General features: G+C 44.9%; 1 protein-coding gene across 1 annotated transcript in view; it reads left to right on the forward strand.

The window, feature by feature from the left end:
• Positions 1-16,064, forward strand: part of nav2a (neuron navigator 2a) — a gene marked incomplete at its 5' end in the record, with an annotated part of 102,266 nt that overhangs the window by 59,060 nt on the left and 27,142 nt on the right. The window contains 2 exons of the mRNA XM_079216445.1: positions 743-865; positions 15,671-15,800. Coding sequence (XP_079072571.1) covers positions 743-865; positions 15,671-15,800 — 253 coding nt within the window. The remainder of the gene's footprint in view (positions 1-742; positions 866-15,670; positions 15,801-16,064) is intronic.

Raw genomic sequence — 16,064 nt, forward strand, 5'->3', positions numbered from 1 at the left:
CTGGCAGGGGTTTTGTTGTTTTTCTACTCGCTCAACTGCAGAAACCGAGTCATCGCGGCCCCACACAGAAGGCATTCAGCGTATGAACGCTCCGGCCTCGACTTTAAATCAGCAAACATTTCATTAAGTTACACCTGGGTAAAACAAGTCAATATTTAGTTCCATTAGGAATCTCCTCCATGGGTAAATATTTGGAGAATTAGTGGGTGTTGTTTTAGTTTGAATGGGAATGTTTGTGTAAGTGTTCAGGGCTTGAACGTCAGCTAACGGTCAGCCTCCGACTCCAACTGCCAATAAATCAAGCCCATTCAAAAGTTATTTTCCGTTATGAGATGACGTGAATGCCCTACTTAGCCTGCCCTTACATATACAGTGTATTTTTAGCTTCTTTTAATGTTCAGCCACGAATTCAATCATAATTTCTCGGCCTGGAGTTGATGATAGACTCTGAAGGTGATGAAGGCAATATCCTTCTTGTCGGAATAAAGAGTGGACTCATCCGCTGCCCACGGAGCTGCCACTTCTCTTACAGACCGCTGTTGTTTTGCCGACGGCCACATGAGAGATTTGTGTCTGTTTGCCAACCGGGATTGATGGGAGCTTTGCCTCGGCCCGGAAATCTATATAGATGTGGGCTCCTCCCGATCTGTACACGACAAAGGCAGCTCTGAGAAGAAATAAAAGAAGAGTTGAGAACTGCGTCACGGTGACGATGTCTGACGTGCTTTGTTGTGTTTTGCAGCTACATGACTGACGGAGGTTTGGGTCTGTACACGCGGCGCCTGAACCGCCTGCCCGACAGCATGGCCGCCGTACGAGAGACACTCCATCGCAACACGTCGGCCGGACAGGGAGATGCTGACAGGTGAGTCTGAACAAGAGCATGCTTTTCTTTCTCTCGCCAATGCAAACGAGGGTGACCGCGGAAATCTTTCAATGTATTCAACCGCTTCTACTTATTGCCTAGATTTCCCAGAATGCTCCGATTGAAACAAATGCTGAACTTGATGTACGTACTGCAGCTAATAAGTTCGTAGACTGTAATGCTTACTGGCCTGTTTCCTGTTTCTGTCAGTGCAGAAAATAGAAAATATTCTTGTTTTTCTGGTAGATAAATTCTGTTAAGTCCTCGTTTGGTGTCACTGGTCTTGGTTGAACTACATGTGTAGAGAATAGTGACATTTATTGTCTGGGCCAATTTTACAGTATTTCTACTGCATCAAAAGAAGACAGTAAGTTAATGTGATCAAAGCCTACAGTAATTTGCTGCAATAAGAGTATTTTGCTGTCGGTCCACCACACTGCTGAAGCACCAACTGATTCCAAATGCTGGAGAATCACAGTGAGACACATGTTTTCAGGTGTTAACAGCATATATTGGCCACAGCGTGCAGTAAGTGAAAAGATTGAGTGTTGGAGGGTCTGTGGGACTTTCCAGCGCGTCCCCGTGTCAGCGTGAGGGATTGGAGGCGATGCTGCAGTCTTTGTCTTGTCACAGAGATGGAGAGAGATTTGGTTCCTGGCTAATTGACAGACGGAAATGGATGAAGGCCAAGCAGAGCCCCACCATGGTGCATGAGGGTAGGGGGAGGGAAAGAGCTTGATATGAAAGCTGGACTGGTTAAGACAAAGGAATGACTGTTCTCTTCAATTGGTATCCAGCTATTATTCAATTAACGTGTGATCTTTTATTTAACAGAAATATGCCAGTTCTTCAGGCTTTTTGGCTGGCTATATTTGACATTTAAAAACAAAAGCTTTGTAATCTTACATCAGTCTTGAACTGGCTACACATCCTTATGTGTCTTGTAGTAGTCTTAAGTGCTTCAAGAAGCCTTTTCCGTTAATCCTCAGGTGTGGCTAATTTCCTGTCCTCCAGACTTTTGACCTTTGTCCTCTTGGTCCCTTTTGCCCCGTGCACGAACACACTCTCATTAAACTCCCCCAGACCTCCCCCTTTTCTCTCTTACCATGGCTGCTCGATAAGAGCTGGTTGAATTCTCTAAATGCAAAGGAAAGGTGCTTCAATGCTTCCTTTCTTCTCTCCTCTAGCATAGGGTGCACAGGACGATCTTTTACGAAAAGAATATAGAAAACGGCGTCCCACATTTTCTTGCAGCAGCAGTCTAAAGAGACACGTCATTCGGACTTTGCAGCCGCTGGTAAATTGTGCACTATGGACAGATTGAAAACGTCTTAGGAAGTGTGATTCTGTTTGGACAGTCCTCGCTGTCACTGAATGTCCTTCCTTGACCTAATGACGATTTCCATCGAGGTCAAGGAAAAGCTATTAGCAAAATACAGAGAACGTAATTGTTGTCCCTCTTCGACGACCTCTATCGACCCTCTCACCTTTCATTTCCCTCTTGCTTGTTTTGATTAGAGACTGTAGCGAGTTGAAGAAACTGGAAAGCGATTAAAAGATAAAAGTTGGGGGATTCCTTTTTTGTTTGTTTGATTTTGAGCTTTCAAGTTTCTCTGTGAAGTTTAATGGACCAAGGAGGCTGTTTCTCCAGAAACTTCACACTTCATCTTTTCATGATCTTCAGTCCGCTTCATTATTTCCTTCATAAGATTAGAGAGAAGAGAAATGAAAGAGAAGGATGAGGCGATGCCCCTCCCCCGACCACACCTCCTCCCCCCCCTGAAGGAATGTCTGACAAATGTGCTTACTGCTTTTAGTTTGGGATTAATTAGGAGAGGTGGAAGCAGCAGATACAACTCATTAGCATCACAAGCGGAAGGCAGTGCAGCTGGAGGGTAAAGAAGGGTGACGGTTGAAAAAGATGAGACTAATTTAATACATGAGATGGTGGAGGGGGGAGTTATAGGTGCATTTGTGCAGGTGGAGGAGGGTGAGCCGCTTTCTCTACACGTGTTTTCAACATTTTGTGCTTCGAGTGTCACGGTGGAAGTTCTCCACAGTGCGTGCGGTCTTGTATTTGCTCGCTGGGCGTGTGGACCCGTCTGTAAACCTGCTAAAGTTTAAATGCCTTTGGTCTGGGATGCAGCCGAGCCTCTTGGAGCTGGTAGAGAGGTGGTGGGAAAGGTGTTGGATGTCACCGTGGCATTGGGGCAAAAACCTCGCCACCCCCTGGACCAGGAGGTCGCGAGCTTCAAAGGGTCGAGGTTCACAGTCAGGAGCTTTCCTAAAACTGTTGAAGCCTTCACGCTAACACCCTCCAGGTCAGACCAAACCTACTCTAAAGAGGAGCAAGAAGGATGTCAAAAAATAAGCGGTTTATTCAGGTAACAAGACAAAAACACTTAGTGTGCTTATCATCTTATCAGCTGAGTTGGCGACAGCTGAATCTGATTAGCGCGTCAGTTGGAAGTGCAAGAACTGGTTTTACCAACTGTCAAATGTACATAAAGCAGTGGGAGGAAGCCAGCAGGGGATCACGATGAGTCATGGGACAACAGGACCTGCGAGGCTGAGTAAATAGGCAGCGGCTCGAGAGACGAGGAACTCTGTTTGTGTGAGTGTGTGTGTGTGTGTGTGTGTGTGTATGAGCGTGCTTATCCCATTCTCATTTATCTCTCTGGGGCAAGAGAAAGAGGAAGTAATCTATAACCGTCTGTCTTCTGATTTGAATTTTCTTTGTTGCAGCAGACAAAGGAGATGTCTCTGTGTTGTGAAACCGCTGTAGCGGTGAGTTTATTGTTGAGGCGTTGAATATATCATTTCTCTTTTCCAAATGAGACACGAAGAAGAGTAGAGAGCATTTCGCAAGGAGCCGACTCATATTTTGCACATTTGTGCCAATGTTTTTCCCGATGCTCTACATTCTTCTTGCCGGTACAGTCATTACTGGCGGGACCGGGACTCTTTGAGAAGAAGTTGGAAGAGCTGGTCATGTGTGCGGCATGAAAAAGACAAGTAAGATAATCAATTACAGAAAACAGTCTTTATTTGGTTTGGTCAACATACAGCATTGAAAAAATGTAAAAATTAACCAACTCAAAGTTTAGTTTAGTTTATTTACTGGATCCCCATTAGCTTGCGCCTTAGCGGCCGCTAATCTTCCTGGGGTCCACAGAAAGGACAAAATACATACAAAAACATGCAAAACATAACGTGAAACAAACAGTTAAAAATAATACAAACAGAATAAAAATACAAATAAAAATAGTGCAGTCAGATACCTAGTGCAATTCAACCATAATTTATACAAGAAAATCAGATGACTAAAAAGCAAAGGAAAACATTAAGTGATTGATCAAAGTGATAGAACTACGACAGCATATTAGGGCCGGTGTAGGTAAACAATAAATACATGCAAAATTACGGAGCCGGGGGGAGGCGGGGGTGGTAATATTCCATGAAGATTAAAGTGGTATATTTAAAAATGGACATTCTCTGAGAAAAAACACTTGAATATTCGTCTCCCTGAGTCCATCCTGACCATAAATACATTACTTTAGGTGCAACAAAATTTTGACGGCGCCTGGAGCTTCCAAATGTTTTTTGCAAAATGTTTGTGATTGTGTTTTTTGTTGTACATTTGTGAGTTTTGTTCTAATACATTAACCTCTCAAAGCTCGGAGAATATCAGAGAGTAAATATACCACTTTAGTCGCCGATATTCTGAGTTTTTCCTGGGAATATCTCTTCCCCCGGCTCCGTTATTTATTTTGTTTTAACCTACAATGGCCTGAATACACTTTTGCATAGACCAAATCATATGAAGGCCTGATGAAATGTACAAGCGCTCTAACAATAGCGGGTCATGTCAGGTGACGATAGATTGGCATCATTATCAAGACGTTTGACAGTAAGTGCCCTTGAAACCCTCAAGTTTTTTTAAATCAACATGAGGCAACTAATGGAGCTCCAACGAATCCAAATCATCTGTAACCGCGTGACACTCGTATTCAACACATACACCTTCCATCAGCAGTTGCCCTTTTGAAGTAGTTAGACAGCTGTAACACACTCTGTAAGCCTTTAATTGTCCTTCTCATTATCTTTTAATTGAAACATTTAAACACCAGTCTTTTAAATCCATTAGCACTGCATATAAATACCCATCCGCCTCATTTATTTCAATGATCCTCTGGCAAAGATAATTAAAAAGTAATCTGTTTGAGCTTTTACCGCAATGTGATGTCATTCGGCAGCCCCCTACATACAAGTGAACACACATTCCTGGAAGATGACTTTGAAAAGTGAATTGTGTAATTCCACTGTAAAAACTTCCCAGAGTTGTACAATCCCTTCAATGAACCATTGTGCATTCTTTTGGCATCTAAAACTCAAACTCTTTCTTCTTTTACTCCTCGGCCTTTCCTTCATATTTCCTTACAAAGCAAAGTCTCGAGGCAGATCATTTGATTAAAACATTTCTCTTGAGAACGGGTCGAGCTGCAGAGCTGCAGACCTGAGCCCACCTCCTCCTCCGTCGGACCCTTTCCGTACCCGAGCTTGGAGGAGGACGTGGCGTTTGAAATTGTGTCCGATAGAGACGATCATCGGGATACCCGAGCTTACGCTCATTATGTTGAGCCACACAACCTCCACCAACAACGCCAATGTACACAATACAACCGTAATATTTGTATAAAACTGTAACTTATGAAGTCAGGTACTATAACGTAATGTTAAGCAGCGAATACGTTGTGGAGGAACTTGATACAATGGACGTGTTACAATGTCTTAAATATCGGCTCAGTAGGCTACTTTATTCTTTATAATATAACACAGTCATTTTCCACTGTGGGTAATTCGATAGAAATTTCTTTGTTGATTTCCAGTTTCTCTCAGGTGGGTTTTAATCGCACCTGCAACAGAGCTTGCAGTTGTTTACAACATGTCGTACTTTTCACACACACACACATTAGAAGCCCACCTGCTGTTGACACACACATGCGCCGGGCCCCAAGACGTTCCCTCTCCTGTCTGGGCTTGAGCAGGTTCCCTGTTGGCCTCAGGTAGAGTAACAGAGAGGTTCTTCCCTGCAGCTACCAACGACACCTGGCACTCCACCTGTCTCGCCCCTCCACCTGTCTGTCTCTCCCTAACCCCAGCTCTACCTGCTCCGCTGCTTTTAAGCAGAGTTGAATGTTGTGTTTTGCCTCCGGTGTGCCTCTCGCTGTAATAGTAATCACTCCCCTCCCTCTGTTCCTGTCGTTTCACGAGCCAGCGATCGCGTTCCCCAAAGAGCCAGGAGTCTATTTGTATGATAATCGCAGACACGCAGGGAACACGGCTTCATTTGCACTTTTACCCCTCCAACTACCCGCAGTTGTTGTACCCAGTCCTGCCCTGTTTGGAGACACCATCAACCTGTCAGTGCTGGTCACAGCTGCTGTTTCAGGACTCCTGTCCAACACTGACCTCGCAGTGTGTGGGTCCCAGACTGGTCACTGGTGTGTGTGTGTGTGTGTGTGTGTTGGGCCTCGGCTCCACTCTCTATGTGTGTTTGGTTGATGATGGCAGAGGGCAGCAGGGTGAGTCGGGGTTGGGTTACCAAGACGAGTGGCACCAGGGAAAATGACGATCACACCTAAACCATCTGCGGTTGTCAGATAGTGCAGTTTGCATAATTTTCTTCCTGATATTTTTTCCCCATCCTGATTGCAGCAAATAAGAAATTGAAAAACAAAAATATGCCATTCTGGAGTAGTTTTAGCTTTAGTAGTTTGTTTCCTCAGACCTTCAAAAGCTAAAATAAGAACGTTGTGGTCTTTGTAAACTACATAATCTGAAAGCTTGGATTCATTGTTTTCTTTAATAAGAAAATGGAGTCATTTGTCATAAAGTAGGACGGCTTGATGGCTTTGTGGTTACGGCTCAGTCACACCAGTTCTTACATTGACTTAAGGATTTGTGACGTCCATCTATTTTGCTCACTGAACTTGTGTTACAGCCACACACGTGGCTACCGTTGCAGACCATGATAGCACCAGTAAACTGAGAGCATGCTACGAAATGGGATCAGTCCCATTCCTTTTTTTTATTAGATGAGCACCAGAAAGCCGTGTTCACAGGGCGAAGAGGAAAGTAAGAAGCTTCTCAAGATTAAAATGAACTCCAGTCTAAAAATGTTCCGTCTGTGATTAATGTTGACACAAACTGATGCAATCTACCACCAGATATGGTCTTTAAAATGGAATGTTTTTTGTATAAAAAAAAAATCATATATTTATCAACCTCACATTTACTGAGAGGAGAACAATTGGTCTAAGATACCAACAACAGCCACACCTTTCCTTTGTGTGCTCTCCGCTTATCTTCTGCACCTACACACACACACACACACACACACACACACACACACACACACACACACACACATGCACTTATACTCACAACACACTTATTATTCCTCAGATATCCAGACTCTCACACAGCCTCTGACTCTCCTAGAATACTAAATACTGTAAATGCCTCCCAGACATGTTCATACTGAAAGCAGAGTTTTGCTGTGTCCCAAAGGTGTGTGTGTGTGTGTGTGTGTGTGTGTGTGTGTGTGTGTGTGTGTGTGTGTGTGTGTGTGTGTGTGTGTGTGTGTGTGTGTGTGTGTGTGTGTGTGTGTGTGATGAAGCCAGACCAGCGAGGCGGTCGGGGGCGTGCTCGGGCAGTTTGACCCGCAATCTGTAGCGGTTTGATTCAAGATATGAGGTCAAATATGTTCCCAAGTTAATGTGATGCTCCCACACATGCTCACATAGCCCAGCTGCTGCAGAACGCTCTTCAACCTACACAGAAAAAAAAACTCCATCTTAGCCCATCTGTCTTTTGAGTTAATTGTCCACTTATTGGTCCATTAGAAACTGAGAAAACAAGCTTGCTATAACTGAAATAATAATTAACAGTCAGCAAGCTACTTAAGTAACTCTTTATCAGATGAAATGGTAATAACATGCCTGGTGGAGTCTTGTTGTAAAGTACAGACAATCGCTTCTCGAAAATCTTTTGAAACAGGTAGATTTGTAGCGGAACATATTTTGATTGAAATTATATTTTTGTTTATAGTGTGAGGAGGAGGAGGCAATGATCGGGTTTGAGCATCTTTATTTACGTGGAGAGAATAATAGGAGAAGGAAGAATCGATGAAAAGTAAAACTATGGATTGTTATGAGGAGAGAGCAAATGAGAAGCACTCCTTAGAGAAATTATGTTTCAGTTGCCATGGATACCGTATCAGCAAACCATCATGCCCTCCTTTGGGCTTTTAACAAGCACACCTGCCTCGCCCCAGGATGCACACACACACACACACTGAAGAGGGTGGGGTAAATAAGGGTTTTTCTCCGATACAAGAGCATAGACATCGCAGCAAACAACTACTGTCCGACAAAAAATAGTCTACCTGAGCAGGCTAGTCCAACTTTTCCTGTGTCAAATTCAGCTTATCAACATCGTCGTTAACCACTGGGCCTCTGTGTCGCTTTACAGGACGAGTGTGAATGTTACCGCCGCAGCAATTAAACCGGCTAAAGCTGGGACCGGGAGCAGAAGTTCACTCCGGCCCAGGGAATCCTTCTTCTTTGCAAGCTGAGCCAACATCTTGGTGATGTGGGCCTGCAAAAGACCGGACGACGGCCGCGCCAATATGTTTGTCCTGTAATTGTGACAAAGAATGCAGCGGATTCTTGCCGTTCAACTTCTGCAGGTCTTTCACAACAAGCCCTGCAGACTCGCTTGGTGCCGTCGGAAGTCCAGCCAGAAGCTTTTTTGGTGACGGCGAGTCCCTCCAGCGTCTGGCTCACCAGGCTCTTGATGTGGGAGACCCACTCTCCCTGGCTGTGGTTCTGGAGAGCGTTGCACTTGGTCATCGCTCTCGTCGTGGGTACGGTGACTAACAACCGGAGCCGGTTCGTTGTAGACTCGCGGACAGAAAAATAGGATCAATACAATCTCTTTCAGAAAACAGCGAAAAAGAAAGCAAACATTCAAAATGAGAAATAATGAATAGACACATCCACACTCATAACCACTGATGGAAGAAGTTCTCAGATCAAAAACTTCTGTAGAAGTATTAGTACAACAGTGTAAAAAGAAAAGAAGAAAAAGTCCGACATTCCAAATCCCACTAAAGTAAAAGTACATACATATTATCAGTAATATGTATTATTAGTAATATAATATGTGTTTTTGTTCAAGTCAAACTTTGCGCCTCTGACAGCCACAGCTCTCTCTTGAGCTTTGCACTCTTCTCTCATTGTTTGTTTAAGCTTGTTTGTGTTGGGCCCGTTTTTGTCCCGTTTATTTGCCGCATTACTTAGTTCGATGTAGCAATGAGAAAACAAAGCTTGATACGCGATAACGTTTTCGGGGCAGGAACGTCTCGATCGCAAAGTACATGATCCTCAGACAGCTGAAGAGTTTTTCTCGGAAGGGAAACGCAGTGGTCGGGGCCCCGGGGCCCAGGTCTCCGGTCCGGTCTGGAATCTGATCCAGACCTCCAGGAGGAAACGGTAGATGGAGGGAGGAGAGCAAAGGAGTAGAGCATGTTGGACTTTAACTCGTCTGCAGTGAGTGGGTTGTGGAGCACTCAGCATAGGGTAAGTTTGAATCCTCCGTTTCTCCCCTGACTGATATTTTTCCGTGCGGGTGGTTCGTGCAGGTTGCAGCTTTAAAGTCACCGGATGAAGTTGATTATCCCCGTTTCAGCTGCAGGAAATGCTGGAGGACAAAAGTCTGCATGCGAGAGAGGGAGAGAGGTTTTAATGTCACGGACCCTTGATAGTGTATCTGCAGGCCAACATATTGGTTCGATTTTTGTTCAGTGAGCCCAAATCATTCACAGTTTAATTTTGGATTTTAACCCTTAAACACAGTATTCCCCATTTTTATGTCACCTTCAGTAGCTCTAAGGTTGGACAAATCCTAGAAATAATTCTATCTGACATTATCATTTAAATATTCTGTGTTGGCTTTTTCCAGCTCTTCATTGAAGCGAAGTGAAGTTTACACAGAATGCAATATTTTTAAACACATTTCCCATAATTCAACCTGACATATTTGGTCATGAGTTTATAGAAACGATTATTATTAAGCTTAACAATTGTCCCCGTGGTCAGTATAACCATTCCACTGTTTTTTTTTTTTACATATTTAAAGTTATGCAGTTTCATGATTTTGAAGTTTCCTATATTTTTTTAATACTTTTTGTTCTAAAACAAGTAAACAACATTTTAATTCATGCATAGTGTTGCGCATTTCTGTAAGAACGGCAGAAGGCCGACGAGGGGAAAAGAAAGCAAGAAGCTTGACAAAATGTTTTCTTTCCTCAAAATGGAACACCATCTGTTATCTGGAGACGCTTAAAAAGAAGGTTTATGAGCATTAAAATAAAACACACAGATTCTGGGCAAAGTTTGCTTTTATATTGTAAATGCACCTCAACTTAACTCGTAAAATGTTATTATTTCCCCCCGAGGGATCCCGTGAACCCGTGTGTCAGACCACAGGTGTAGAGGCAGAAGTTACAGCCTTGTGTTTCATTCTAGCGCTGAGGCGACAGTACGCTGGTTTGTGTGCGCTGTGTGTTTAAGTGGGTCCGCACACACACGTGAGGCATTTCACACGCTGGTCCCAGTAGCCTTTTAAATTTTTGCTGCATGGTGCGGCCCGGCGGAGGCGTGTGCCCGCGTGCACTGATGCGTGTCGTACATGCGAAGAGTTTTGACTGTGGATCCGGGTTAGTCGCTTGAATCGGAGGGAGTGTGTGTTTACACGTCAGAGAAGGAGAGAAAGAGAGAGAGAGTGAGAGAGAGAGAGAGAAAGGTAGAGAGAGATGAGTCAGGGGTAAAGAGATGCAGCCAGAGGGATCAAAGTACTTTGACGAATTCTCTTTGAGTGCAGATAGCAAATGTTTCTCCAAAGACAGGAGCCAATGGGACCAGACACGGGAGAGAAAAAGAGAGAGAGAGACACATTCCTGAGTGTGATGTCCAGTCCTGTCCTGTCACAGGGACAGCTGTGTCATTTTCGTACCACGCGGCCCTGGGCTCCGGCCTGGAATGTGCCGCGTCCCCGTCCCAGCGGCCTGTTCACGGCCTCCTTCACCATCGCGCTGAGGCCATTTCGTCCCGACTCTTGTCTATTAAAACAAAGATGAATTTGAGCTGAACCTCAAACCCTAAATGTTGTCAGGTTTTTAGCGATTTAGTTTATTTGCTACATTTTCCAATTTTTTTTCTGCTGTAGACATTAAATAAACACTCAATAAGAATGATATTGAAAAAAACACAGGTAATTAAGTCACCTGTGATCATCTCATACTTCAGATTTACATATTTGAGAGCTTGCATGTATTAATACACCTTCAAACACTGAAATGCATTCATCTGAACCCGAAGGCAAAGAGCAGCTGCGAGTGCAGATGCTGATGTGAGAAATCTCAGCATTTATCTGTGAAAGAGTTAAAAAGCATTCCAGTACCTGCATGGGGAAACATCTGCTGCCGTAATTGTATCCCGCGTGACATTTTGTTGCTTTATGTTTTCCCCGCCACAAGTAGCCTAATGAATTTGTATGCCAGTCCTGATCACGTCGCATGCTATTGTTATCACTAGGCATCACTTCTCGAATGAATGTTGCAATTGTTGCATTTCTTTGCTGGAAGTCGGTGCAAAACACAGGATGCACTGTGTTCGTATTCGGCGCGCGTGCCCGCTCGGAGTGGCACGATTGTTCGGTCTTGTACAGAAGGTAATCCACAAATACATGTGGATGCATAACTCTTGAGAGATGGTTAAGTGTAGGTGTTGACCACGTATGGTTATGATGGATTCCCTGCTTTATGGCTAGATAAATAACAGGGTTTTGCAGAGAGACATATTAATATCCCTCAAAGTAAAGCACTAAATGTCAGGTATTGTAGGCGCTTGTATCGAAAACCTTTCAAACTATGTCGATCTCATTTCATAAAGATATGATTCCACTAAAAACTGACAACGTGCACGGGCCTTTACCTGTCATCTAGTGTCCCCCCCCTCAACCCCGAGGGCTTTAAATCAGAGAGACAGTCAAAACCCTCCCCTCTTCCTCCCCGTCTGTCTGTGTGGACAGAGACAAGAGACTTTGGGGTTATAGGATCCAGCTGCAGTGCGCGGACCAGCAGTCGCCCCTCAAACACAGGAAATCCCCTTACTTCTGCTTCACAGCTCTGTTGTGGCCGCATGTCTGTGTGTACATTTCTGCGGCACAGATCCTGTGTGCATTTGCCAGCGTCGGACGGCTTTTTTTTTTTTTCCGGTGGGTGGGGGGAGGAGGGTTTACAGTACCGCAGGGCCGACCGACCGCGGCCTCAAGGGACGCACACAAGAAAAGTTAAATACAACCACAAGCTTTTTCTCAGGACACTTCCAGACACTCCTATTGGCTGACCCACATGGCAGCCCTTTCTTTTCTTCTTCTTTTTTTCATTGGTCCCCATGCCTCCCCCACTCTGCTCCTCTTTGGAGGTTCGGCCTCTGAACTCTGACCCCTTTGGGTGAGCAGAAAGCTCGCTAAAGGGACCCGGCGAGTGGCGAGGTTCCTCTCTGGAATGTCTTGATTTGGGTCACTTTTCCTTCTCCACTCGTGTCCTCGCTGACCGGTTTACAGAGTGAGGGAGAGAATAAAGTCTTCACTTGCTCACAAAGTTTTAACGGCTCACTCCAGCTGATTTAAAGGGGCAGTTCACCCAAAATCCTTCCAGAGCACCAGAACTAAAATCCGTTTGCCTTTGAAGCGGCTCAATACTGTAAGTGAGAAAATAACTGACCCTTTTAAGAGGAAGAGTAAGAAGCGCCTCACCTCCTCCCTTCAGTGCGATGATCTATTAGTCGCCGGCCTTGTCGGCCTGTGTTTGGCACCACTTCCTCACAGGGGCGGCCTGCAGTCGACGTCTCCGTCTCCTGTGATTGGCCCGTAAAGAGCTCCGTGGTGGTTAACTGGCGGGTTGCTTTGCCAGCAGGAGGCTGCGGGCTGGGCCACGCCGCTTGGCCTGATCTCTAATTAGCACTGGCTTGTCAGATAGTCAGGGTGGATCTGTCTGGGAAATTGCAGTCTTGCACACACACACGCACACAAACCATAGCTGGGAAACACACAGGAAAGCAACAGGGACAAGGATTGTCCCGCAGTTTCGGGGAGTTTGTCTGTGATCATGTGGCTTTGACTTTGCGTTGCCCGCTTGAATTCTGTTGGGCTGAAGTGGCTTATTTAGGGCTCGGGGTGTGTTTGTGTGTGTCTCGTGCTCTATTAGTGGCACGGCTGCAGCAGTGAAGTGGTTAACGGTCCCAGGGGAGGCTCATGTTTCCAGCAGCAGGGCCGGTCCTCCCCCCCCCCCCCCCCCCCCAAGTTTCTCTCTCTGTTAGTCCAGAGAGAGAGACGAACAGAGCAGTGCCCGGGGGATGAACCATCGGTGCAACGAGCGACAAAAGGAGCTCAATCCAGGAACAGTGCCAGGGCGAGAGGCATTGAGAAAGCTCAGCGAGAGAGAGAGAGAGAGAGAGAGGGAGTGGGGAGACATTTGGCTGTGTGAACTCTCTCAGCGGCATGAAGTCATGAAGCTCTCTGTCCAGCTTGGCATTTTCCCGCAGCGCTCTGGTTCCCACGGCAACCCAGGCACCCTGACCAGGTAGATGCATGTGTGTGTGTGTGTCTGTGTTGTGTTTGTGTGCGCACAAGGAAACGTTGCCCTTTTGGAAGCCCAATGATGACTTTAGTTCAGTCGAGTGCTGAGATCTTTGTGGGTTCGTATACGTCTGTTTTCTTCTGTCCGGATATCTTTATTTTCTGTTCCTACGTGTGGGACTTTCCCCCTGTGGCTGCACGGACGAGCCGAGACTGTTGTGGTCGCTTACATCTCTCAGCACCTCTCCGCTGGTCTGCTGCACGGATAGCTTTCAACAGTCGAGTGTCTCCGCTCAGCCGCAGTTTGATTTAATCTGCCGGTAACTCTGCAGGAAAGTCTGCCTGTTCGCCAGGTTATCTAAACGGATTTGGCTCGAAATCAACCAGCTGATCAGGTTTTAGTGGCGATCCCAATCTGGGGTTTGCGGCCACTCACCGATCTTTGTTTTTGTTTAGTTTTTTGTGTGTGTGTTTTTTTTAAAGCTCTAATTATGTTGTCGTGTTCATGTGCTAGTGGGAAACGTTCAGGACGTTGTTGTTCAGTAGGCTGCTGAACAGCACTGCACTGACTTGTGTTCTTGCTCGTCTGGAAATCTAAGTAGACAGATGAATGATGAATCAGAGGTCACATGAAGGGCTGCTTGTTGAGCTTCAGTGCTTTTTTTATTTTATTTTTAAGTATAGAGTCAAATGTTTCTGAATCATCAAGTATCAGCAACGGTTGAGTCTCAAAAGTTGGCATTGAAAGCTTGGTCTGATGATTCGACATGTTTCCCTGGTTTTAGGAAACGTTGCTAATTTGATACTGTATTTTTATTTAGGAAAAGTCTTTGTGTGTTGTGTAGCGAACAGAAATCTAGAATAATACAATTATTCATCAAGCACTAATGTCAAACGTTATCTGGTTTCAGCGGCTCAGTGGTGACGATTCGTTGCTTTCCTCTGTATAAATATAATATATAAATATCGTTGAACTGTATCACTGCATGTCTTCATGTGTCGGACGCTTTTGTAGCACGATCGTCTGCAACAGTTTGAAGAAGTCGGCTCTGAAATCAACAAATAGTTGAATCAATAATGAAGGTACCCTTTAATGTTGAATAAACAGACCCGTGACGACTGAAAATTGACAACACCAGCTCTGTGTGTGTGTGTGTGTGTGTGTGTGTGTGTGTGTGTGTGTGTGTGTGCAGCCAACCCTGCACTGGCCATGACCATCAGCCTCCCTCTGGTCCTTTCAGGGTGATGTTTGCCAACTGGCCGTGCTTCCTGTCCCCCACAGACTCCCAGCGGATACACACACACACACACACACACACACACACACACACACACACACACACATATTTACAAATATCCTGCATTAACTCCCACTGTGTTTGCTCTGTTCAGATGGGTTTGTTTGAACAACTCACACACACACACACACACAGTCCGTGATGTCACCCATCCAACACGCCTTTGTTCATATGATAGACAACCCCATTCAGCCGTTGTGTGTGTGTGTGTTTGTAGCCTTAATCAATTCAGATGGAGATTAAAGGAAGGGAATCACCAGGCGGTCAGAATTTTATTTTCATACAAAGGCATACGTTTATCATAAATACAATTAAATGGATAACTTCATACTTGCTGTCCTTCTAAAGTATACAGCACATTTGTTTTACATGTAGACACATGCAGTGTGCATAACCATAACCACTCCTAAACAACCACACACCCACAGTGAGAATATCGTAAGCATAGATGTGAATGCATCGCTTATTTGCAAATGTGAATCAGGGATTTCAATTAAAAAAAATTCCCTGCAGCTCCAAAAAGCCTCTTTGTCTCAAAAGAGTTCAGCTGCCTGATGAAGAAGTGTTGTGTTCATGGTATAAGAAGCATCACACCTCACTGCTTTGTCTCTGCTGAACACTCGGTCGGCCGAGTACTTTTAATGTCTGTCTCTTCAAAAAGAAGCAATACATGTTCCCAAAGAGCCGCTGTCAGCCAAGGGGAACCCCCCGTCCTCTGCACTCTGAAAGATGTATTGTTTAAAAAGAACTAAAGTGAACCTCTTTCTCTCTCTCCCTCCCCCTCCCTCGATGTATCCAGCTGGGATGACAGCAGCTCTGTAAGCAGTGGCATCAGCGACAACATCGACACAGATGACATCAACACCAGCTCCTCCATCTCGTCCTACGCCAACACGCCCGCCGCACAGCGCAAGGGCCTCAACAAGCAGGTAGACTCGCACTCACATCCATATTTAAGAAGACTATCTCACTTTTTATTACTGACTGTGCCACCACGGGTTGGGGTATATCCAGTTACAACCTGTTAACCCCTAGCTATATCCCTCGGAAGAAAGGGCCTAAAATAACATACGCAAAATGAATCAGGAATAGCTCCTCAACCATGTGGCTTACATGTATATATACATACATATATATATATATACATATGTGTGTATATATAAGATACAATTCATAAAGACTCTTTAAGATTT

The sequence above is a fragment of the Taurulus bubalis genome, assembly GCF_910589615.1.
Source record: "Taurulus bubalis genome assembly, chromosome: 4".
In the NCBI taxonomy this organism is placed as follows: Eukaryota; Metazoa; Chordata; class Actinopteri; order Perciformes; family Cottidae; genus Taurulus; species Taurulus bubalis.